The following is a 23,010-nucleotide window of genomic DNA, read 5'->3' on the forward strand; positions in this document are numbered from 1 at the left end:
GTCGATGCAGCTGTCTGCTTGGTTTCGCTTCTATATATGCGCCCTCTCGCGCGCTCTGTCTCTCTCCCTCTGCGCTGTCGCAAAATCAGTTACAAATCAAGGAAGAATCGATCACCGCATTCGCGTCAGCCTAGAGCGAAAAATACCTCGTTAAAATTCGAATAAGAGCGTTTCCGAAAAATTGGGTGTAGGAAACAAATTGGGCAAAAGAGCTTTTGACATGAGCGCGCAGGGGGCTGCTGCGCGTAAATACGTGCAGTGCGTTGTAGAGAGGCACGGAAAATCCGGGAAAACCGAGGTTGCACACGCGCGCGGTGTGTGTGAGAGAGAGAGAGAGAGAGAGAGAGAGAGAGAGAGAACGGTGAATGGATCCCTGCGAGCGCATCGCCCGGAGGTAGACGTAGAGGAGGAGGAGGGAAGCACACCCCAGCTAGCTCGCTTGCGCGTGGAAGAGTCTACGCCAGACTCGTTCTAGTTTATGGTTTGTGCCGTCTCTCGCGGCGGGCGCAGGATCCCAAATAATTTCGGTAATGGTGCCCCGCGGAAATTCGAATTAAGGCGAAACGTCGAGCAGCTCTCGAACTTCCAGCCGGCGTTGCGCTATCTGCTGCCAACCCCGTATATACATATGTACACATCTCACCCCCTCTCTTTCCAGCGGTTCGATCCGTGTTTGAGAGATTGCGGCCGGCTGATAGCGGACAATTGAGACGTAGCGGCGCTATGTGCGGGTTGTATAATAATTGCGCGATAGTCGGGTCCCGAGGAGAGAGAGAGAGAGAGAGAGAGAGAGAGAGAGAGAGAGAGAGAAAGAGGGGGGAGGAGAGGGGAAGGGAACGTCTTTCTGCCCACATATCTCGCTCTCTGTCTGGCCGTTCTCGCGTCCTGCGTTGTATGTATACATGCATGTGTACATCCACGTGTGTCCGTGCGTGCGGGGTAAGCCCTATCTGAGCGCGCTCCCGTCCTCCTTCAATCATCAGCGAGCGGTTAGAGAGGCAATCGAGCGGGTTAGATAAGCGGATTATCGTAGCCAAGACTATATCCAAGATTCGTATTTACGAGGTCTCGTTAAAAGCCGGCGATCGCATGCTGCGGGAGCCTTGGACTCTCTCTCTCTCTCTCTCTCTCTCTCTCTCTCTCTCTCTCTCTCTCTCTCTCTCCTGCTTTCCACCGCCAGGGATGACGGAACTGGGCGATCTTATGCGGGATTTCACGATTTCTGTTGCCGCACCCGCCGCCGACTACTATGTTCGCTCGCTTTATTTCTACGGAAAAACGCTGAGACGACGCGCCAGTAGAAATGGCCGGGTATGGTCAGGCGATGCTTTTTTGTTTTCGAAGCAGTGATATGTTCGAAATTCATCGGATTTGCTTGCACCGACGATGCGAATTTTATCGATGTCGTATGTTCGAGGTTGACCTCCTCTGTGCGTGTGTGTAACCACAATATTGGCCAAAGGGAGGAACGTTCGGATAGTTGCCAAACAGGATCTCCTTTCAAAAGCCGCACTGTCACACTATAGCGTATTTAGTGCAAGCCTATTCAACTCTATGTATGTAGGTATATGGAGAATTCTATGGGAAAAATGCTCTTTCCTGGTTTATGAATTATTCTTACTCGGAAATGAATTGCAAATGAGTCCAAGTTGTAGTATCAGCTTTTGGCATCCATTTGCGATTCATAGGAGTATCTAAGGTGATGGGTAAGATGCTAGCAACCAAGGAGTCAGCAAGTTTGACGCAGACGCAATTATTTGAATATTGCAAAAACTTTATTAAAATTGAGGATGACAATTTCAAACAAACGAGACCTGCGCGAATTACGAATTACACGGTTCAAATATATTTACGCGCTCTGCGAACGAGCCCAAACGATTCGCGTGGCGCATGCGCGTCCGTAACCCCAGTTAACAATCGGGCCGGAGTTGGCAGTGTCATGGCGCCCGCTTCCGGAATTCAAAGTTTCAATTACCGGCCGGTTTACATGCCGTTGAACAATGGCTATTTTTCGACGAATTTGAGGGGCATATAAAACAGTGTCACAAGGCACTTTTTCGGTGTTGGAACGTGGTTTTGCATTGTTCTAAACATGTACAATAAGAAAAAAAAGTTGCGGGCGCGTGCCCCAACATTTGTCTTTTTCGGTTTCTCCAACTAGAAAAGAGCATTTTTCCCGTAGAATTCCCCATATGCACCCGAAAAAAGTGTACCCATCCGGGTACAATTTTTTCGCAAATACACGCCGCAACTTTCGATCTCAAAGAGTCAGGCCAAAACGATTTTTGTTTACCTTGCACTCTCTCTCACTTTTCAATTGACCGTTGAAAAATCGCCGGAAAAAACTCTGTCCGCGAATTTCAGGAAAAACTTTTAAAACCGGCAAATATTGACCTTTTTTGCACCACCAATCGCGACGGTGTTACACGTCGCCCAACCATCCCTAGACCGTCCGACTTTTTATATCTCTGCGCAGCTCGTTCCGGCTCTCTCTCTCTCTCTCTCTCGCTATCTTCGCTCTCTCATCGATTTCTCTCGCTCCCACAGCTCGGAAGATTGCAGCAGTAATTGCTCCTGGATGCGACTTTAGTAGATGAACGATAAAGGGCAGCTCGCGGCGCGCGCGCAATAAAGAAAGCCTCGTCGGACAGCAAAGGTCCACAGCAAGTGCCGTAATCGCTGCGACCAATCAATAGACCGACGGACCTCTCTCTCTCTCTCTCTCTCTCTCTCTCTCTCTCTCTCTCTCTCTCTTGAAAATGCTACGGTACCACGGGCGGCTGTTGCAATTAAAGAGAAAGCGAGGTGGAGACTCTCTCGCTCTAGCATCGGTTAGCTTCATTTGAACGTTTATTTGACCGAAAACCAAGCTCGTGCGATAAGTTGTCGCTAGTGACCGTCGTGGTCTACCCGATTCGCGAGCGCTATAGTACTACGTGCATCACATACGCTGCAAAAGAGGATCCTGAAATAAGCCGTTCGACTACTACCGCTATTGGTGCAAGTCCGAATAGGATTCGTGGAAACTGCCCAGAAAGAAAGAGAGAGAGGGAGAGAGGGAGAGAGATCATGCTCTTTTCACGATTGTAATTCAGGAAAGTACGGCTAGTCGGATGCATGAAACTCAGGAGGCGCTAATTGGTTGCGTACATGAGCGCGTTTCGCTGTGCGGTTCAAAATTTCGATAAATGAAAGAACTTCCGCTGATCTGCAGCGGAATCACATAGATTTCTGCGGATAAAAGTTTTTGATTGAACGAGTTTCATCGTGATGTCAAACAATGTTGGTATGAAAAGTTCGCTACGTACTATAAGCACACTAATTGCAAACAGGCGAGATTAAAAATGAACTATTTTAATGAAGTATTTGCTCGAAAGTAAGCCGGCCGACGAGATCGCACACATTGTGAAATTCATATAGCGTAACTCGGAAATTATGACGTTTCGTCTAGCTTCCTATACCGCTTCGACGATTGTTCGAATCCAAGCGAAATTAATTCAAGTGAGGTTGGTCGGATCTCGAGGACTCCTAAAGTGGGATTTCGTCGACTCTGAAGTCGGCCAAAATCGTCCGCCTTCGTCGAAGCCCGGATCCGCAGTAACGAGTTTCGCCAGATCGAATTAATGGCAATCAAAGCCGTTTGGTGAACTAAAAAAGCTCTCTCTTTCTTCCCCCTCCCTTTAATAGAGATTTTACGATGCCGCTGCATACGTCCCTCTGGTTTACGACCAATTTCACCTAAGAAGAGACAGAATAAAAACGTCGGTGTTATAGCCATTCCGCGCTTGTCTTCAACCTTCACTTTTTATCTTCGTAATTGTTTTATCATACATAAGGTTTGCTGCTGGAAATTTTTAACGCAAGTATCTCGCGTAATCCCCGAAAGATTTCAGATAAAAATTACATCACGTAAGCTTGGAATCAAGAGCTTAGCTCGAAATCGAATGGCTAAGCGTTGCGGCTCAACTCAGGGGACAAAAAGTATGCAGACGCTCTCGACGCTCTTATACGCACGCAGCCATGCGCAAATTTCGATACCGATAAATTAGACGCGCGAGAATTAAATTGAATCACGAGTTTCATGTTTTCTAGCTTCGTATATGAAAGGTACAACTATGTAAGCAGCGAATTTGGAACTCACTGATGAGACTGAGACGAGTAACGTAATAATAATGCTCCGAATTCGTGCTAATAATCGAGTGTGCGCAGCTATTATGGCTGCTTAACTTTTGTTCTGGCTTCGCGTGCAAAATCACATCACTTATGCATGTGAGCATAGTTGAAAATGTGCGTTTGCTTTTGACGAGTGTTCAAAGTCGAGCAGCGCCGAGCCAATTTGCTATTGATATAGTTGAATGCGATCCACTAGTTTTACCGACACATACGGAGATTCGTTTACGGCTGAAAGCTCTGGTAGGCAGAAGCTCTGTAGCGTATAGAGGCTATAGAAAAAGTTGATGCGTATGGCTGGATTACGGCGATTGAGAGAATCGTGAGGTCATCGTACTTTCACTTTTCACTCATTCTCATCGTAAAACTCTTGACGAAGCCCATCGCATCCTCGTAATATCCTTCACAAGCGCTAATTAAATAGATTTTAAGACGCAAAGCGCGTGCAAGAGAGAAGGGGGGGAGAGGATGCTGGAGCGCGCGTTATTTAATTTAAAGTTCAATTCAAATCGCGCATATAGTTCCTAGTTTAGTCACAGCCTTGCGCGCGCGCTACTCAGGGGCGCCGAACGAAACTTCAGTTGCGGAAGCCCCGCTCTGAATTAGCCAAGATATTTATCTTGGCTTACAATCACGGAGGACCCGAAACACGACTCCAGAATCTAAAGCAGAACTGCTCTCTTGCCTGTATATATCAGCTCCTATACATATACGTCCCTCCGCGCCGCGCGCGCGCTTCGTCGTCCTCGCCGAGAAACTGGCTTCCGCTCCGCAGCTCTCCTTATTCGTTCGCGTATCCGTTTCGACCTTGCTTACCTTCCGCTATGCCCAAAGGTACTGTTGTAAACTTTCGCCTTGTTTGCCCCGAGCTTGGCGGCGATCGCCTTTCATTATGGTTAATCTTTAATTTACCATGTGCGCGCTCTGCTTTGTGCTGCCGCTCACGCCGGCTCACTGCCTTCCCCCTTCTCGGCTTCTTTTCTCTTTCAACTGGCTAAATTTTCACGAGGAAATTTAATTTAATTCATTTTACAGTCTCTGCGACTAATTCGCGGCAACAACGGATGCGATAGTCGCGAGTCTCGTTGGGCAAGAACTATACAAGATTTCTCTTGGCGAACTGGAGGCGACGAGCCAAGCCGCCTAAGAGCGTGAGCTTTCCACAAAGAAGGAGAGCTTTCGAGCGCGATTATTGTGGCGTATCTGAGACTGAGCTCAAGATTCTATAAACTTCTTAAAGCGAGAAGGAGAGAGCGAGACTATCAGAATTAATTATAGTGCTCAGTATCAGAAACGATCCAACGGCTTAGGGCTTTTCAATTAAAACTAATTAGCGAAGCTTGATTGAGATCAATACTTGGAATTGTTTATCTTTACCAACTCGTCTTCGAGATGCGGTGCTCAGGCCGAGGCAACTCGATTAAAGTTGCATTCCCTCAAGAAGAGGGAGAGAGATAGAGAGAGAGAGAGAGAGAGAGAGAGAGAGAGAGAGAGAGCTGCGAAACGACGGAACCAGTGAACGATTCAGCAATACTTGAAATAGTTTGCCAGGCTCCATAACGCGTGAAAATGAGGCACTACAATGGCATTCGTAATTGTTCCTTGCTAGTGCTCCACACGAATCCATATACAGAACGCTCCTGGGCAATGATGTTTCGGCTTTTCGACTAGCCTTCGGTCTTTGTTTTTTTATTTTCGAATCGATATACAGCACACGCAGGCAATATCGGAATGGTCAAAGAGAGCAATAAAACTTTCATAAAGCGCGCGCGCCTCTGTATCGGAAGCGCTCAAAGTCCATCCATTCCGCCGGAATGTAAATGCAAATTTATATCGCCTAGTCGATTGGCAAGTAGAGTATATATTGTATATTTTTGTTTTTTAATCCTGCAGATAATGCTCGCGCTTATACCGCTGGGCGAATAAAATGAAAAATCTTTCTACGCGTTGCCGTCGGGGAGGGGGAGGAGCTTCGAAGTAGAATCAGATGTGTAACGAAGCATAATTCCTCGCTTCACGAGGCCTTAAACGGCGGATCCGCGCGGCGATAGGAATCAGGCCGGGGGCCGTTTGTATACGTCATCAGCGAAGATGCTTATCAAGAGCGCGCTCAACGCTTGTCGCGCGTTTCCGCTTCGCAGTATATACACAGCGTATACGGCTATACGTGCCACATGCTCGACGCAAGCAAGCCCCTTGCGTGTGCCCACATACTTGCGCGTATACCAGATATGTGTACAGTGTACACAGAGTATGTATGTATAGGGCTGTTGCCAAAAATGAAGCGCGATTGCTGTGTGCGCGGCCGCTGAAAGTGTGAGAGCTGTTTATAGAACTAGCAGTGTATAATGCTGTATAAGAAAAAAATGCGTGGATCCAATCGACAAAAATATTCGAAGAGGATGTCCTACGTATAAGCAGCGCAAACACAAAGCCGTGGGCACGCATCAAAAAGCGGACGTGTACGCGTAAAGTTGCGGCCGCCGCAGCGCCGAATGGTAGCTCGGTGTAGAGAAAGTGAACGGAAGCCGCGCATTGTTGGCTCGAATATGGGACGCGCGCGTGGCAGGAACGGTAGAAAGCGAGCTACCCGCTAGATGGCCCTTACGTTACATTATGAGCGCATCTCTGCAGCCTCTCTCTCGGGTCGCTCTGCGGCATCGTGGACCGCGCCGGGTTATACGTCGGCTGATTAAACCCGGGTTTTACGGGCATTACGCGTTCCGCGCCGAAACTGTGCGCTCTGGCTTCCTCTCGACGCGCTGCAGCTGCCGCCCTTGTCAGCTGCACGTGCAGCGTCCTGTGCTCGCTGGCCGTGTACACGCGTTGTATTACACGCGCGCATGTATTACGTTTACTCCTCTCGGTCTCGCATTGCATATGGGCTACGGCGAAGATAGTCCTCAGCTCGGCCGGTTTTACGGCCGGGTGACCGTGGCAAAGAATGTTCCTTTAATGGGCTGCATACGCGCGTGAGCGGGCGCGCAGGCCACTTGTACTCCGGTGAAATATTTTCGGTGCCCCGCGCTGGAGAGCTATACTCTCTCTCTCTCTCTCTCTCTCTCTCTCTCTCTCTCTCTCTCTCTCTCTCTCTCTCTCGCACTCGTAAACGTCGGCCTTTCGTCAAGCCGCGCGCTCGGCATTTTGCGCGGCGTTATATTCCCCTTCATCCTCCTCCACCTCCTCCTCTCATGCACACAGCTACGGTTATACTCGAGGCTCGCGCGGTATGGGGAAGGAAAAGCCGAGAGAAAGGGAGGAAAAACGAAATACGGCATTACGGCAGCGTCGTTCACCTGCTTTAGCGCGTAAATTCGAGCGAGAGAGAGAGAGAGAGAGAGAGAGAGGGGGAGAGGGAGCAGCTTTGTTAATTATTCCGAGAAAAAGTGCGCGACCGCGCCGGCGCTATTGCCTTTGGCGCTTAAGGGGCTCGCTGCAGCCGACGTAATTATAGATGTATATAGAAGGGTGAGCGAATCGCCTCGTGCTCTGCCGCAGCCTCTTCCGGCTTCCAGAAATGCGCGCCTCGCGCCTGCAACTGTTGGAATATCTTCCACGCTCCCATTCGCTTTTTCGAGATAGGGAGAACGAGCGCGACTCTGGCTCTTTCCGAGGTCATTGGAGTATGACTTCGATGATCCCCGAGTGGTGTTGGTCGAGCTCGCGTCAGACAACACGTTCTCCCTTTACGATTTCAATATACGCTAACTCAGCTTTTTTGACGCGTCGAAACTATTCCTCTGTCGAGTGGTGAAGGCTCACGATTGAAACGCTGCTAAATTGAGTTCGATGAAAGCTGAAATTCCTCGCGTCGAGGCAGCAGTCAACTTTTTCATAACAAGTTATTCATAATAATGACATCAAAGCCAAAGCAATAACTCGCTCACCCGAAGTTATTGGCCTGCGCATAGGTTCATTTTAATCGAGTTTCCAACGCTTTCATCGCGCAGTATTCGACATCGCACTCACAGTTTCGCGTAAAATCGATCTCAATATGGCTTCAGCAAAAATGCATTTTCACCGCCGGACACCGCCGGACATCGTACGCTAGTGGAAGACACGCGGAGAAAAGCAGTCGCAGCGATGATGATCGCCGAAGACAAGCCATTTCCCGTGACGTCGTCGTAAAGATCGAAAAAATGGCGACATAACGGTGGGCAATAAAAGCGAAATATATCAGAGGCTCGTCATCGCGGGTATCCCCGTCGAGAGCAACAGTTGAGACCTCGCTTACAAGGCGCTACACGCGCCGCTGTACCTCGGGCACTTAACGACCTTGTCCCTCTCTCGACTCTCCTTACAGCGGCAGGTAGACTCGCGCGCGATGCCTCTCGGCCATATAAACCTGATGCGATCATAACTGTATAGCTCTAGACACAGCCGAGCGTATAACTGTCCACAACGTCACAGCAGCCTCCGTGTCTCTTTGTTCGCAGGTCAGGACGCGGGCATGGGGCTATCGCCGCTGATAGGCGTGCTGGTCGGTGCCCTCGTCACCCTCGGACTGATCGTCCTGGCGCTGGTCGTGAGGGCGAGGCGCGAGCGCGCCACGGCCAAGCCGCGCCACGAGAAGCCTGCCGAGCTGAGCGAGCTGCCTGTCCAACAGTATCCCCTCCAGAGTCTCGAGCAGACCGTCGAGACCGATCCCGACGTCATACCCAACAAGTTTGGTAAGTCCTTACTCCCACGGGGACTCTTTTGTGTGTACAGGTATACTATATAGATGAACGGAACGATCCTGTGTGTTCCCCGAATATATACACCGTTCAAAAGGGACTTCCGGGCCGCCTGTTCATTTTCCGAATATCATTGCAGTCCGTATCTCGCGGCGAGTCCGCTGCTCGCATTATTTTTCGCAATTGTTGGGAACAGTATAACGCCGCGTGTATATACGACGGCTTTATGGGCCACAGCGCGGCGTGTAAAACGACCGAGATAAGCCGTCGAGATGGCGATTTTTGTATTATAACGGAGCAGAGAAGCCGAGCCCCTGTCGCGCGATGTAATAGCAACGGGGAAGTCGCGGTCGCTATACTGCTTTATTCCGTCGACGTCGAGTGGCTATATCTCTGCCGCGGGATTTACGCCGCGGCGAGAGAGAGAGAGAGAGAGAGAGAGAGAGAGAGAGAGAGAGAGAGAGAGAGACGGCATACGCCATTATTTTCTTTCTACCCGTCGCGCTGGAGCCTCTGTCGCATTAAATCAATCTTGCCTTCGGCCGCTTAACTTACCCACACACACACACACACACACACACACACACATATATATATATGTGCGTAGACGCAGAGGAGATAAGTAGTAATGTCCGAATAGCGCCAGACGCCGCTTATCCGCGACTCTTTTCTGTTCGCAGAGGGCGGCAACCTGATCGAGGTCAGTCCGCCGAGCTATCCGGGCGGCTACTCGCCCGGCCAGTGGGTCACGCCTGGCCCGACGCCGAGCATAGACGAGCTGTGCCACAAGTTCGCGGGTCGGCCGACGGAGCTGAGGATACCCGCGCGCAGCACGGCCTCCTCGACGCCAGCTCCAGCTGGCCGAGCAGCCATCGGCGCCGGCGGCAACAGCCTGACGAGCAGCGCCGCGATGCCAGCGGGGGCCGGGCCCTGTGTGGTTGTCGCTGGCGAGTGTCTCGACGGCGAGGCGATAAAGCGCCGACTCATGGCCAACAGACTGCCCGAGAGCTGCGTCTAGAGTCAGTGTCCGCGGGACGACGCACCGCTCGCCGGCGAACGTTTTCTGTGAATCCCGCAAGGACATGCCCGCGTGTTGCGTGCGCGCGGTTCATCGCTCTCGTCGTTCGCTGTGAAGCGCTCAATGTGCTCGCCGCATTGCACCGCCTCGCGACTCTCTATACCGGGTACATCACGCAGTGCAGCCGAATTATACAATACAGTGCGCGGAGGGAGGGAAAGTAACGACAGTGCGTATGTGCGGCGCTGCATCACCTTGTTCTCGATTTGTTGTTCTTCTTCCTCCTCCTCTCAGTGAACAGTGAATACTATGCATCACAGTTGGGGGAACCAACTGTGCCGAACCACGACTAACGGGAATAAAAGCGTATCATCTCTGTCAAGCGAAAGGAGAAAGAAAATCGATAAAGACAACTTCGTACCAGAATGTTTGCGTACACCATCGCCAAAATTATCCAGTGTTATACGATCCGAATCCTCGGACGTACTAACGAACTCGCCCCGTTCGGAGATTCATCTCCGGGAGCCCTTTCTTTCCTTAGAAAGTTCAGAGCTCTTCCCCAGTCTGTTCTTCCGCCGCTGCAGAGGAAAAGCACAAAAAAAAATAATAAAAAAAAAGAGAAAGAAAAGATGAAAGGAGAAACCTCCTCCATTCAACGCTGGGAACAGATTTCGTCGCTGCTCTTCTGCGCCCCTTAGCCGTCCACTTCGTCATGCGCTCCGAGAACTTTCGCCGGGGAAAAAGCTTCCTCGCCCCGTCGCGTCCTCCAGGCAGGCGGAGAAAGGGGGACAGAGCGCAGACCGAGCGAGAATAAAAACTTATCGAAAAATAGTCGCGTCATCGGGACTTTCAGGTTCCGACTCTTCTTCGTTGCCCTCCCCCCCTTCCCCTTCCCCACCCCTCACTGCACAGACAAGTTGAGCGCCGTGGATTAATTAAGATGAGTTTCGAGTGCCAACAGCAGCTCCGTTCATTCGCTCTCGGGAATTCGTATAAACGTGTGCACGCGTGCGCCGCGGATTTGATTTCCCTCGCTTTTCACAGCTCCCGGTATATATCGTTTCGAGCGACAACCGCGCTTCAACTTTACTCGTCGGAAAAGTACGCTTAATTTCATTCCAGCCGGCTATTAACAACAAACAGAAAGCTGCCCGCTCTTGATTATACGCGGGTGCCCCTGATCTCTCTCGTTGCTCGGCGACTTTCTGGTGAAAAACGAAATGAATAAACGAATGAATAAACGTTATTATTGCACTGCTGAAGTTTCTGCTTCTGCTGACCTGGGCAGAACTTCGTCATTTTCAAAGAACGTTCGATTCGCGGAATCAAAGTTGCCTTACTTTATACCGTGAGCTCTCTCTTCCTCTTCATTTTCATGAATCCAGAGGATTTAGTTCGACCATTATTGCTCGTTGCCGATGTAATCAGATTGTAATTAATATGTAATTTTCATAGCATTCGTTTTAATAGCCCAGTTACTTTCGGTGTGCTGTGAATATTTTGTGATCAAACAATTTAATTATTCAATGTGTTCAATTACTGCCTAAACGATACTATAACACAGAAAATTAAAGGCCAATATGTAAAGCATACTTAATTTTGTAAAAACTACGATTTTTATCACATAATTATACAGGAGTAAACAAATCCGAATGATGCAAACACATATACAAACACACACATTCATTTTATCGACTTAACATACATCGAGTAGAAGTGCTCCAAATTTTATCAAACTAACAAGTTCAAAAATCATATTTTTTGCTTTTTATTCGTGCAATATCTACTAATATTGTTTTCATACGTTAATTTTATCACTATACAAGTCGAAATTATATTTCACCTTGATACATCTCGAATCATTATGAACTTACGAATTTATTCATAGCTATATTGTCTAAAAACTCTCGATATCTCGATAGTACCAATTGAAATTGACACTCAACTTTATATTATTATATACACAACTACTTTTCATTGTATAAACCTGATGTATTTTCTGGCAAAGTTAAAACTATTACACTCAAGATTGACCTTTTTGTTATTTTTTACATCCTTTATTTACAACGAAGTTAATTATTCAGATAAGCTTTTCTAGTTTTGACGTCAAAGGAAACTATTAAAATTATAATATTTACTAATCAGTTCGGATAAGATGCATTTCAATCATGACTTCAATAGCTAATAACAAATGCAGAAAATAAATGGTTTTATTATTTCTACGCGACACGGATTGCAACAAATACCGTATATTTTTCGAGCTTGTTCCCAATGATTATCCTGTGCATAAAGTATCGTAATGTTTTTTTCTGAACTCGAAAGATAGAGAGAGAGAGAGATAGAGAGAGAGAGAGAGAGAGAGAGAGAGAGAGAGAGAGAGAGAGAGAAACAGAAAGAGGGCGAGGAGAGAAAGGGACAAAGGAGAAAAAGGAGAGATGCCGGAAAACTGACCGCACTCGAAGCAGCCGACGGAAAAGAAAGATAAAGAGCTCGTGCGCGCGTTCGTGTGCGTCTCCAGCGATTCCTGAATGAAGATGGATGAAGAAAAGGCCGGGCGAGTCGAGGAAGAAAAAAAAAGTGAAACCAGAAAAAGAAATGGATGCAGCGCACGCTCGGTGATAAGGAGGCCAGCCAAGTGATACACAAAATTGAATTAATAAAAGTTACGTGTCGAGGGCCTGATGATCGTGGGTCATCACTTATTCTTTTCTTACATCATTGAGCCGAGAGCTCAATTTATAAACTGGACTGTGCAATTGAGTTGACAAACTGGACCGTATAATTCGCGATTATTTTTTCGACTTTGCGTATGAGTTATAGAAGAAATAACATATATGTAACAACATGTACAATAAGATAAGTCGACGAGATGAACAATCATTGCCGGTGAATTTGTTGAGGATAATCTACCGCGTTAGGAAAATGGTGTAATAAAATACGCGCCAAAATAGTCCCCGTTGCTATATCAGTTGTTTGTATATGTGTAATCCTTGATCTCAGAAATTCCGACGCGTATGCTCGTCCCTTATACGATTGCTGTCGACTAGGAAAATGACGCGGCGGGGAATGAACTTTTTGCCGCAGGGTATGCGAGAAAAAAATCGTTGTTTATTAGAGTCTAAAAGCTGTTATGTCACATTTTGTTCTTATTATATGTCGAGCGTTTGAGAGTTAAAAAGCATTGATTGGACGGTTGAATCAATTAACAAACGTCACTTTGTATAGGAGAGCATAAAAGTATATAATTATTTCCGACTGCTGAGCTTTCATGTTTAATGTCATTCAGTATATTCATTTTTGTCAATTGTTACACTGTTATACCGATCAGATTTCGTATTCGAGGGTATTTTTTTAAGTATATTAATAAGACATATATATATATAAATCCGTTGATGATAATACCCGAATAAATCTAGTATGGAATGAGAAAGTGAGGACTTGAGAATTGCCGTTGAATGTTTATGTAAACAAGCGCCAGCCATGACCGCACAAACTATTTTCGCATTTTCGTTTTACAAATGAATGAATGTCTGGCAGTAACGCCGCCCGTTGGTTAATCAGTTAGTGTATATTGCTGTTCGGTCATACTTCAAATTCTACCGCTGCGAAAATCGAAGCCGCGGCGAATTTTTAAAATCAGAGACTTCTTTCCTCTGTTCGCGAGATAACACATTCGAAGTAGTCGGCAGAGCATCAGAAATACTCTGGCGCGCTTGTCCGAAGAATACTCATTAGCGAGAGAATCTCATATTCCAGTCGGAGAGAGCACGTTGTATAAATGCCCGTATAACCAAGGGTGCACGATGATAACGTTATAAACATACATCGTCGTCGAGTTTTCTTATTCTCGGAACAGCGAAGTCGTGTGCGTGCGCGACTCCAACCGTCCGTCACTCGCTGCGAAAGTTTCCAGCTCTTTGACTGCACTCTATATCCCGCAACTCTCTGTCGCGTCGCGCGCACGGGCGCGCGAGAGAGAGTCAGAAGGAAATGGAAAAACAAAGCCGAGAAATCTCAAAGAAAGAGTAAGGGAGGCACTCGTTAAAAATGAAAAGTTTACCGCGAGAGAGAGAGAGAGAGAGAGAGAGAGAGAGAGAGAGAGGGAAAGAACGTGATGCGTAAGCACACGCGCCCACACACACACACACACACACACAAACACGCATATATATGTACATATAAGAGGGAGAAGAGCGGAATGCTGCCTCGAACCTTTCGCGCCCACCGAGGGGGATGCGAGTACAGTGGAGAGGAGGAGACAAGAGAGGTGCGAATAATTTGAAATGTCAGGCGCGCCATAGGAATTCGACTAGGCGAAGTGATAGCAATCGCAACGCGCGCGGCGAGCTTGTAACGGCTAGTTGTCGCCGAATCGATGCGCCTAGCCCGATAAGCCAAGCCCGCGCTGCTACTACTACTACTACTACTACTCTACTACTATCACTACCACTACCACTACCACTACTATTACTACTACTACTACTACTACTATCCCCAATCCCATCGACGAGGCGGCCTTATCGGATTCACGATCGATTCGTCGTCGTTGCGTATAGGGCTCTGCTTTCGTGCAGATATACATGCGCACACATTGCGAGAAAGATATGCGCGTCCTGCGTTATGTAGAACATTACGAGTGCGAGCGCGGATGAATGAGAAAGATCCAAGTCGCTGCTCGCGATCATAATGTCTTTTGCGATTGTTTTCTTTTCTCGTTCCTCCTTTGCTGATATACTCCGATCGTGCAGGCTGCGGAAACAGTGTCTTAGGCACGTGAAAGTATTAACCTGTATGCGATAGCTCGGTACAAACCCCCTTCCCGCTCCCTGTATCATATTGAATCGCACTTGACTGCGAATCGTCTTGGTCGTTTTGTATAAGTATTAGGCTAATTTGCGACATTGTCTTGCATCGTTGGCAAGGACGATGCAGAGCGTACATAGGTATTATACCCGAGTGTAGAGGTGCGCTTGAGGATTATAGATGTGTCCGACGGAAAAATCTACACTCGCAAAACACTGGCGTAAATATCCCGATCGGTGGAATTCCCTTCTCGACCGCATTAACTGTGTACATATCCGTGTGAGTCTGAGAGCAGCGACTTCGAATCCATAAATGTAGCATACTGTACGATCGAAGCGGACTACCGATTATAAAATACAACAAATTCAAGCCATTCGATGAATGATTATAGATATTTACATGTATAAACGTGCGAGAGATGTGTGGCGTGAGCTCGACACCGGGCGAGTCTACCACGCGCTTGCGTATATTGCTGTACATCGAGGCCTCGCTGTATTATTGTCATTGCCAATATTATCGATTGTTACTGATATACGAGTCTGGATTCTGCTGATGGCATATAAGTATAATGCCGTCCCGCAAAACGCTTCGAATTGCGCTTCGACGAACGAATACGAGGCGCTCACGCGGACGGGGGTATAAGGTTCTAGAAAAACAATAGTACGTATACATAACGATGTATGAATTTAATCGAGAATATGAAGCGTATGTGCTATTATTATTACACAGTGTACATAAGTCGTCGAAAATTTTTTCGAACTCTTGGGGAAAAAAAATCCAATGTAAATTATAACGATCGAAAACGATTGAATGTACGAGGCTAGCACGATTATTATAATATAATAAATGATAAAAAGAAAAATAAGACTTGTCGCGAGTGAGAAAGAGCGATTTCATATCGATCATCCGTAATGTCTAATAATTCATATGTATATAATATATTATACAGTTTTGATCTGAATAAAATGTTTACCTGTCAAGTCCTGTGTATAAATTTCGGGCTTTTCGTTGTTTCCTTCTGCCTTTCCGCAGCATCCTTCTTCGAAAAAAAAAATGTATATACATTTGATTAATATTTGAATAACTAATATTATCACAACTGATTCTGATAAAAAATACGGACTGCTGTTTCTGAGAATCTGTTATATCGCACGTTACTGTGGCTTTTACGGGATAATGCGGCTCTCTAGTATTTCGGAATAAATAACCTCGCGTATAAACAATATTGACGAGCAGCTCTGCAAATGATATTCCAGCAGTCAGGCTGTAACTCAATATAATTACATAATACATACGTCCGCGAGCTATACTAGAAACATTTTGAAACGATATTTTCTCTGGGCACTGACCGGTCGAAGCACAGTTATCCTCTGGTAACAAAGTGAATCTCGAGGGCCGCAAACGTCGTCCCGCCGCCGAACGAACACATCAGCGCAGCGACGGCAATTCAGGATCGATTCCGGCTTCCTCCCTGATACCATCGGCGACTCGAGATAGAAAATTAAGTTCGAATTCGTAAATATAAAGCGAAAAATGGAGCCGAGTGACAAACGACAAATGAGATCAGCGGAGCTTTTTCCGGTCGGCAGCCGGTGACAAATGGCGATGGAATTCCAGCTCAAGCAAGAACGAGCGCGCGGCAGTCGCAGGAGAGAAGAAAGGGGCCTGCCGGTAAGTGGCAAGATGCTCCGAGCAGGCATTGCTTCTTCCTCTCTTCCTCTTTCGTTTCCTCTCCGTTCTGACCGTATACACACGGAGGAGCTCGAGGGAAGCGAGCCTGTGCCGCTGCTGCGACGATCAACTTTTTTGCGCCGAGCGCCATCCATTGCCGCCCTCCTCTGTACGAATCGTCGTTTACCGAAATTTTTCTCTTCCTTCTCTATACAAATACACGCTGCGGGGCAAGGCCGCGGTTCCGCTTTGGCCGCGCGTGTACACGATGGGAGAGTAGCTTTTCAATTAATGTTTTCCAAACTGGCCGCCAGCGGGAAGAAGAAGCAATGGCGTACAAGCGGATACACCGCGCGGAGGGCTGAGTTCAACGCGATATATATATATATATATATATATATATATATATATATACATAGTATTGATTCTTCGTCGGCGGCGTTCCTCTAATTGCGCGATACCTTATCCCACCGGGTCAGAGCAAACATCGGCTTATTTAGCCCCCGCGCCTCTTCTCTCGGCAGGCCGGTACAGGACTTATGAGCAAAAGTGTATAGCTTCCTCGGCCAGCCCCTAGTTTTTCTTTCGTTTCTTCCGCCCTCCCCTCTCCTCTCTCTCTCTCTCTCTCTCTCTCTCTCTCTCGGTGTCTCTATCGCCGCTGTTTATTTTTCCTGTTCTCCCGCTCTTTCGGCCGCGGCCGTCTGTTTTTGCTGCGCGGTCGCGTCGTTTATTTTTCTCGCGCAGTAGCAGCTAGCAGTAGCGGCATTAGCAGCGAACTGCGCGCGGATGAAAAGTTCGAGGCTTTTGTAAACTGGCCTCCTCTTCCCAGCATACTCAGGCTATTTTCGGAGAGCTAAAAGACTTACAAACAGTTAGCGGGCGGAAAAAAGTTGTTCTCTCGCGATAAAGTTCTCGTTGCGCGGCGGCGAACAAACAAGCTTCTCTGGCCGTGAGCGCTCCCTGATGCAGGCCGCCTGGCTTTCTCCTATTTAATGTGTTTACACTATACATATATATATATATATATATATATATACATAGGAGCGGCTCTCTCGCGGAAGCTCGTTGTCGGTGTACAGCGCGCTGCGGATGAAACGCGCGAATCTCAGAAGTCCCGCGCAAACAGCCGATAATTGCCAGCCAATTAAATTAAACGAATATTATTGTCGACGTCAGCCCCGAAATAATTTCTATGCAAAAAACACCTCGCGCGAGATTCGACATGCTTGTATATTCCCCCCCCCCCCCCTTTATCCGCAGCACGGCGGCGGTGAGCACAAATTAATGTCATAATCAGGCGATGCGGCTTAGCGTGATTCGCTGCTGGAAACGCCGTCGTCTCTCCCGGCGAATCTTCCGTAAAATGCCATAAAGAAAAACGAGGGTCGCCAGGCTCGCTCCCGGAGGATCGGCCCGACAGATAAGCTGTTTTTCTCGCCCGCCGAGGCTCAGGAAAAATCCTTGGCCTTGGGCTGCTTTAATTTCGCCCGCTCGCTCGCACGCGAAGCAAACGAGAATCGTAAGTGGTCGAGACAAATGTCTCCCCGTGTGTTTGTGCTTGCGTGTGTGTGAGACGCCTCGGCGGGAAGTGAGCTGAGTGTCCGAAAGAGCCGTGCATCGATGCAGCGGAGTTATTCTCCTGGCAATTATTTTTTTATCATTGTTTAATTGATTCGCTTGAAATTCAATGTAAATCAATTTGCCTTTTTCGTCTGTTTCGCTTGCCTGGTGGTCCAGGGATTCGAGCGGTTGCTGCGGAAAAACAATTTTCAATTTAACACGAATTTTTCATCGAAAGGTTCTTTTTAATTCGACGACATTTTTTTTAATTTTTCGTACAAAAATTCGGTTGATTAGCTTGATTCGTAAATCCGACGAGAAGAATTCGATACAAAAGCGCGCGCTCGCGCTGAAAATTCTTTTGAAATTATCGGCTATTCTGCATTATATTAACAAAGGAATTTGTTTTAAAAAACGTTTACAATACGCGCTTAACAGGGTAGAATATGGATTTTGCGCGAAAGCAGACACGAGGCGAATTCTAACGGAAATTTCTCAAACGTTGAAATGCCAAAATTGAAAAAAATGTTTTGCTCTTTCATTAAGCCGACGAGAATAGATGGAAAAAGCTTTCCAGGACGTACTCTCGTAAACGCACTGATGACGCTCGCGACGAAAGGGAAAAGCTACAACATCGGAACAGGATCACTTAAGATGCAGCTCGACGGAGGAAATTCCTCGAGATGTACTCTCGAACCGGCTGAAAGATGAATAAAACTCGCTCGGAATTTTAATCTCGTGCCGAGCTGCGCGCTCGAGCTTCGGTCTGGCGTGCTATATATGTACACGGTTATACGGGCTATATGTACGAGCTTGCGCTTATCCCCCGGCGGAAACGTGCGCAGGACAGGAAAGAGCATGCGTGCTGACAAGTACCACTGAAAGCTTCGATTAAGACGCCTTTTTAATTCGTTTACTTTTCACGTTTGAATTGCAGGAGCGAAGGGAGAATCTTGAAAGAGACACCGTAGAAATAGCCTAACCCACATAATTATCGCGAAAGACGGCTAAGTATCCCAGGATTATATGACGTTTCAGCGATCATCGCCATTAAAGATAAAGAGAGAGAGAGAGAGAGAGAGAGAGAGAGAGAGAGAGAGAGAGAGAGAGAGAGAGAGAGGAGGGTGGAAAGGGAGACAGGCAAAGGAAAACGAGGCAGCGGAAGTATGAGAGGAGACCAAAATCTCGAGGGCTTCGCCATGATTGGAGAAATATACGTCGAGGGAGAGGAAGAGAGCTCGGTCGGGACATCGTCGTCCTCGTCGTCCTTGTCGAGACGGTCCTTTGCGAGACCCGAGAGCTCAAGGGTTTTAATACAAAGAGCCGTTCCAGTGCGCCGGTAGTTTGATTAATATTTGAATAACTAATGGCAGTGTCAAGCGAGACAGTGCGCTCAGCGCTCAAAGGTTGCGCTCACAGCTCGCCTGCATATAACGAACCCCCCCCCCCTCTCTTGCTCGCGCTCGAAAGCGTAAAAGGAAATCAGTTTACCACGAGCCTCGGTTACAGCGCGATATCTCATTATGGATCCAACTCGAGTCGCTCCTGCGGCCCGCTTTGTACATTATTATACGCGTACACGTTGGAAAATACTTATAAGCAGTTTGCCCCGACGTTCGCCTGCTTCTCGCGCGCGCTCTCGGATGCAGATTTGAATTTCAAATGTCCTATATATACTCTTCGAGGGCTAGAATAGCTCGTTTACATCGGGGAAAACAGCGACGAGGTCGCGCATATTACGTCCATTACCGATGACACTCCTCGAGGGGGAGAGACGCGCCGGGATCTCGAGAGACAGTTGCTTGGTTTATTCGAGACGAGGTATTTACAGATTTTGTACGCCACAGCAACGACGAAGATTCTATCTCTTCGCATCGCCTCCTCCGTCCGCCTCTTCTTCCGGTTCACAGGGGTAGAGAGTCTCTTGTATCCTTCGACTTATCGCCAACGGCACTCCGACCAGAATACCCATGATTTTCAAGACCGCCCGGTTGTACGAGTCCAGGATCTTGAATTTCACGTATTCCAAACGCGGCAGAGACACCTGCATCGCGCGCGAAACACAGACTAAGTCATAAATATTTGATATACTCGTCAATCGCGACAATCGATGTATAATTCAGTGACTCTCTGTAGATAGAAAAGGAAGAGATGGACGACGCCTCTGACGAATACTGAACATCTTACTGATTTAATTTAACCACTTACAATCAGATAAGAAAATCTATAAGCGCGAGTGCGGGTATGGGTAAGTATATACATACCTCGTCGAGGGTCGGATCGGCGGCGATGGTATCGCGGATCCTGAAATAAAAGTCCTCGGTGTCGGTGCTGTCACCCCAAATTCCCTCGGACACGCTCCAATAGAGAAGGCCGGCGGCGATAGCGGCCTTCGCCCCGAATATCGTCCAGCCGCAGAGGATCTGCTTGACTGTCCTGGGCGGCGACTTTTGCGGGCAGTCGCACAGCTATGTATATGAACGGCCCGCGGCCCGTCGAGGGCAAACATAAAACGGACAAATATATAGGTAAGCCGCAAGGGTCGACGCAATAGGTTGCGAGAGAGACTTGTTTTCGTCGCGCGCCGGTATATATACCGCGCGATTGTTTTCGTTCGTGAGCGTAAATATTGAGAGTAGTCGCGCGCCAGCTGTTGTCATACGCACTGCGATCTCTATATACTGAGTCGCATATACGATGCATATATACGCACGCGCTTTCATTTAGGATTTTCATCAGTGTGCGGAGCGCAAACAAGGCTTGTGCGGCGTCGCGATGAGGGGCAATAACGGCGTACATAAGGAGCCGCTGTGTGCCGACAAAACCGATCGGGCGAAATCCCCGCAGATTCGGCGCACAGTAGAGTGAGCGAGTTTAATTAGAGCCGGCGGACAGTCGGCGGCTCATCAGTCAACGACGCCCATCTATATATGTAGGGGACATCGATCCGACATACAGAGCGACTGGATAGCTGCATACCGACAGCGGCCTCCTAGCTTTGGCTCACCTATATACATAGAAGCCCTCCGAGCTTAGGTATATTACGCAGCTATGTATATATGTATACGTTTCTCTCGCGACTAACAAAGTGCGCGCGTGTATATAATACTCTTCGAGATTCCCACCGCCGCGCGCACGTGCACCCGCCGATGCTGCTGCTGCAGTGTGTACGCCAACTGTCGGGCTAATTTCAGGTAAACGCGAGGATACATCGACTCGAATTCCCGCCGGCCACCGCGCGCGAGACTGTCATCCGGCCCAGCCCGCTCGCAAATGGGCAAAGTTATCGCAGAGGGACTTACTCTCTCCGACGATACCGCCGCGACGAGCACCCGAGGACCTCCGCGTAGATCGTATATATATATATACCCGCGTTTACACGACTGCGACGTCAAGACGAGAGAACTTTGTGCGTAGCCGCGTACAATTGAATTTCGCGTTCGGCCGAGCGTCGGATTCGAGCCGATTATCCGCTCCGTTCGTTGCGATATTCCATATTATACAGCCTTCGCGATTTCGGTTCTCAAGTGCGCAACTGCCTCCGCGATTTTCATCCGACCGATAACAACCTATATATGTATGTCGGAAGCATCTCACCTTGGGCTGACAGGCTCTCTCCAGATCCTTCCTGCGGCAGATCCTGACAGGCACGGCCCTGGTCGTCGGGTAGCCAGGCGACAGCCCCGGCTCCGCGTGCGGACAGGGCCTCGTCACGTCCGCGCTCACGAGCTTCTGGACCACTGGCCGCTCGCACGTCTTCGGCTCAGCGAGATTGATCGTCCGGGCCAAGCCGCTCATACCTCGAGCCAATCGCCACGGCAGCAGCGCCGTCGTACTAGCCGCCATGTCGACGCGATTTTATTTCACATGGGGAGCGCTCGCACTTGGAATTTCGACATTGCACTTGGACGCGAATTTTTGAGGCTAGATTCGTTTCGAGCAGTGACGTTGCGCGCGAGTCGAGCGATTTTGTTTCAGCTGCTGGCTATGCTTATAGCTGATAGAATCCACTCCTATAGGTATACGATAGTTCGCGAGAATTTGCGTCGTAGCATAGCTCGTTGCTGTATTATACTTTTTCCAGTCGGCTGGGAATCCAATTTTCGTCGCAGTAATTTTCGAGAGTCCTCGTCCCGACGAAAGCGGAAAGCCATTAGCGAGCTACTCGCTATAAATATACATCTACTGTTCGCTCGCATTTTTCCCAAATATTTATAATGGAAAGCATCCACATTGTGGAGCTTGCGAATTTACAAGGTATACGTAGTGCGAGGACGAGCTCGGCTATACGTATAAGAAACAAGCCCTAAGCAGCGTCGTCGCATCGCCCTACAAGCAATGATAAGCGAACACTAGGTTAACGATGAGTAACGAGTCGTTTGTCGAAAAGCTTGATGGCTGGGCTCTGCGAGCTTTCGAGAGTCGCTTACAACCACCAACGCGCGCGTCTCCGCGGTTCACGATGCTCATTATAAGAGGTAGTCAGAACGAAATATCATAGCGAAATTCTCTCCAGGAATTTTTCTCGCCTCGAATGTAAGAATAAAATACCGAGGGTCAATACGACAACCAATCGATATTCACATATCCGCGCATTGTGCAGTGCGTGCGAATCGCGTTTGTTAAACGCACGCTCCTCCCCGTGGCACTGCGCGATATCGCGTAAAAGTTCGCGCGGTAAAAAAGGCCAAGTGTTGGAGAATTTTTTCGCACTCGCGATATAACTGCAGCTCGCCTCGTTTGCGGCACACGCGCGAAAAATCTCGGAAGAGGAACCAACGCGGCAAGGAAAACCGCGCGCTTTGAGGTTTTTTTTTCTTTTTTTCATCGATTCGCTGTACAAGCGAGACGACGAACGTGTTCTTTTAATGGCCAGCGTGGACCGATAATGGACAGCCTTTATCTCTTCGAGATAACAGCGGCGAGGGCGATTTCGTCGCTGGATTTTCCACTGCGCGCATCGAATAAGCGAAATCACTCCGAGATTGTTCATAAAAGAGGCGCCGAGTGGAATTCACTTGATCAGAGAAGCATCTCCGAATCGTCTGCTGCAGCGAGAAACAAGCCAAGCGAGAGAAAGCGTCGAGGAGTTGAGAAAAGAAAAAGGGGGGT

At 48.1% G+C, this 23,010-nt stretch overlaps 2 protein-coding genes across 2 annotated transcripts in view; one reads left to right on the forward strand and one right to left on the reverse strand.

Moving 5' to 3' along the window:
* LOC100120465 (nephrin) overlaps positions 1-15,661 on the forward strand; it is a 324,223-nt gene extending 308,562 nt beyond the window's left edge. The window contains exons 13-14 of the mRNA XM_031929953.1: positions 8,607-8,840; positions 9,527-15,661. Of these exons, the coding sequence (XP_031785813.1) occupies positions 8,607-8,840; positions 9,527-9,864 (572 nt within the window). The 3' untranslated portion in view covers positions 9,865-15,661. The remainder of the gene's footprint in view (positions 1-8,606; positions 8,841-9,526) is intronic.
* Positions 15,662-19,683: 4,022 nt separating this feature from the next.
* On the reverse strand, positions 19,684-21,900 carry LOC100119104. Its single transcript, XM_001601152.5, has 3 exons — positions 21,496-21,900; positions 20,163-20,366; positions 19,684-19,942 (listed from the first exon to the last, which is right to left on the reverse strand). The coding sequence occupies exons 1-3, from the start codon at positions 21,742-21,744 to the stop codon at positions 19,760-19,762; spliced, it is 636 nt and encodes a 211-aa protein (XP_001601202.1). The 5' UTR covers positions 21,745-21,900; the 3' UTR covers positions 19,684-19,759.
* Between the last annotated feature and the right edge of the window lie 1,110 nt (positions 21,901-23,010).

Source organism: Nasonia vitripennis, chromosome 4 (genome assembly GCF_009193385.2).
Source record: "Nasonia vitripennis strain AsymCx chromosome 4, Nvit_psr_1.1, whole genome shotgun sequence".
NCBI lineage: Eukaryota > Metazoa > Arthropoda > Insecta > Hymenoptera > Pteromalidae > Nasonia > Nasonia vitripennis.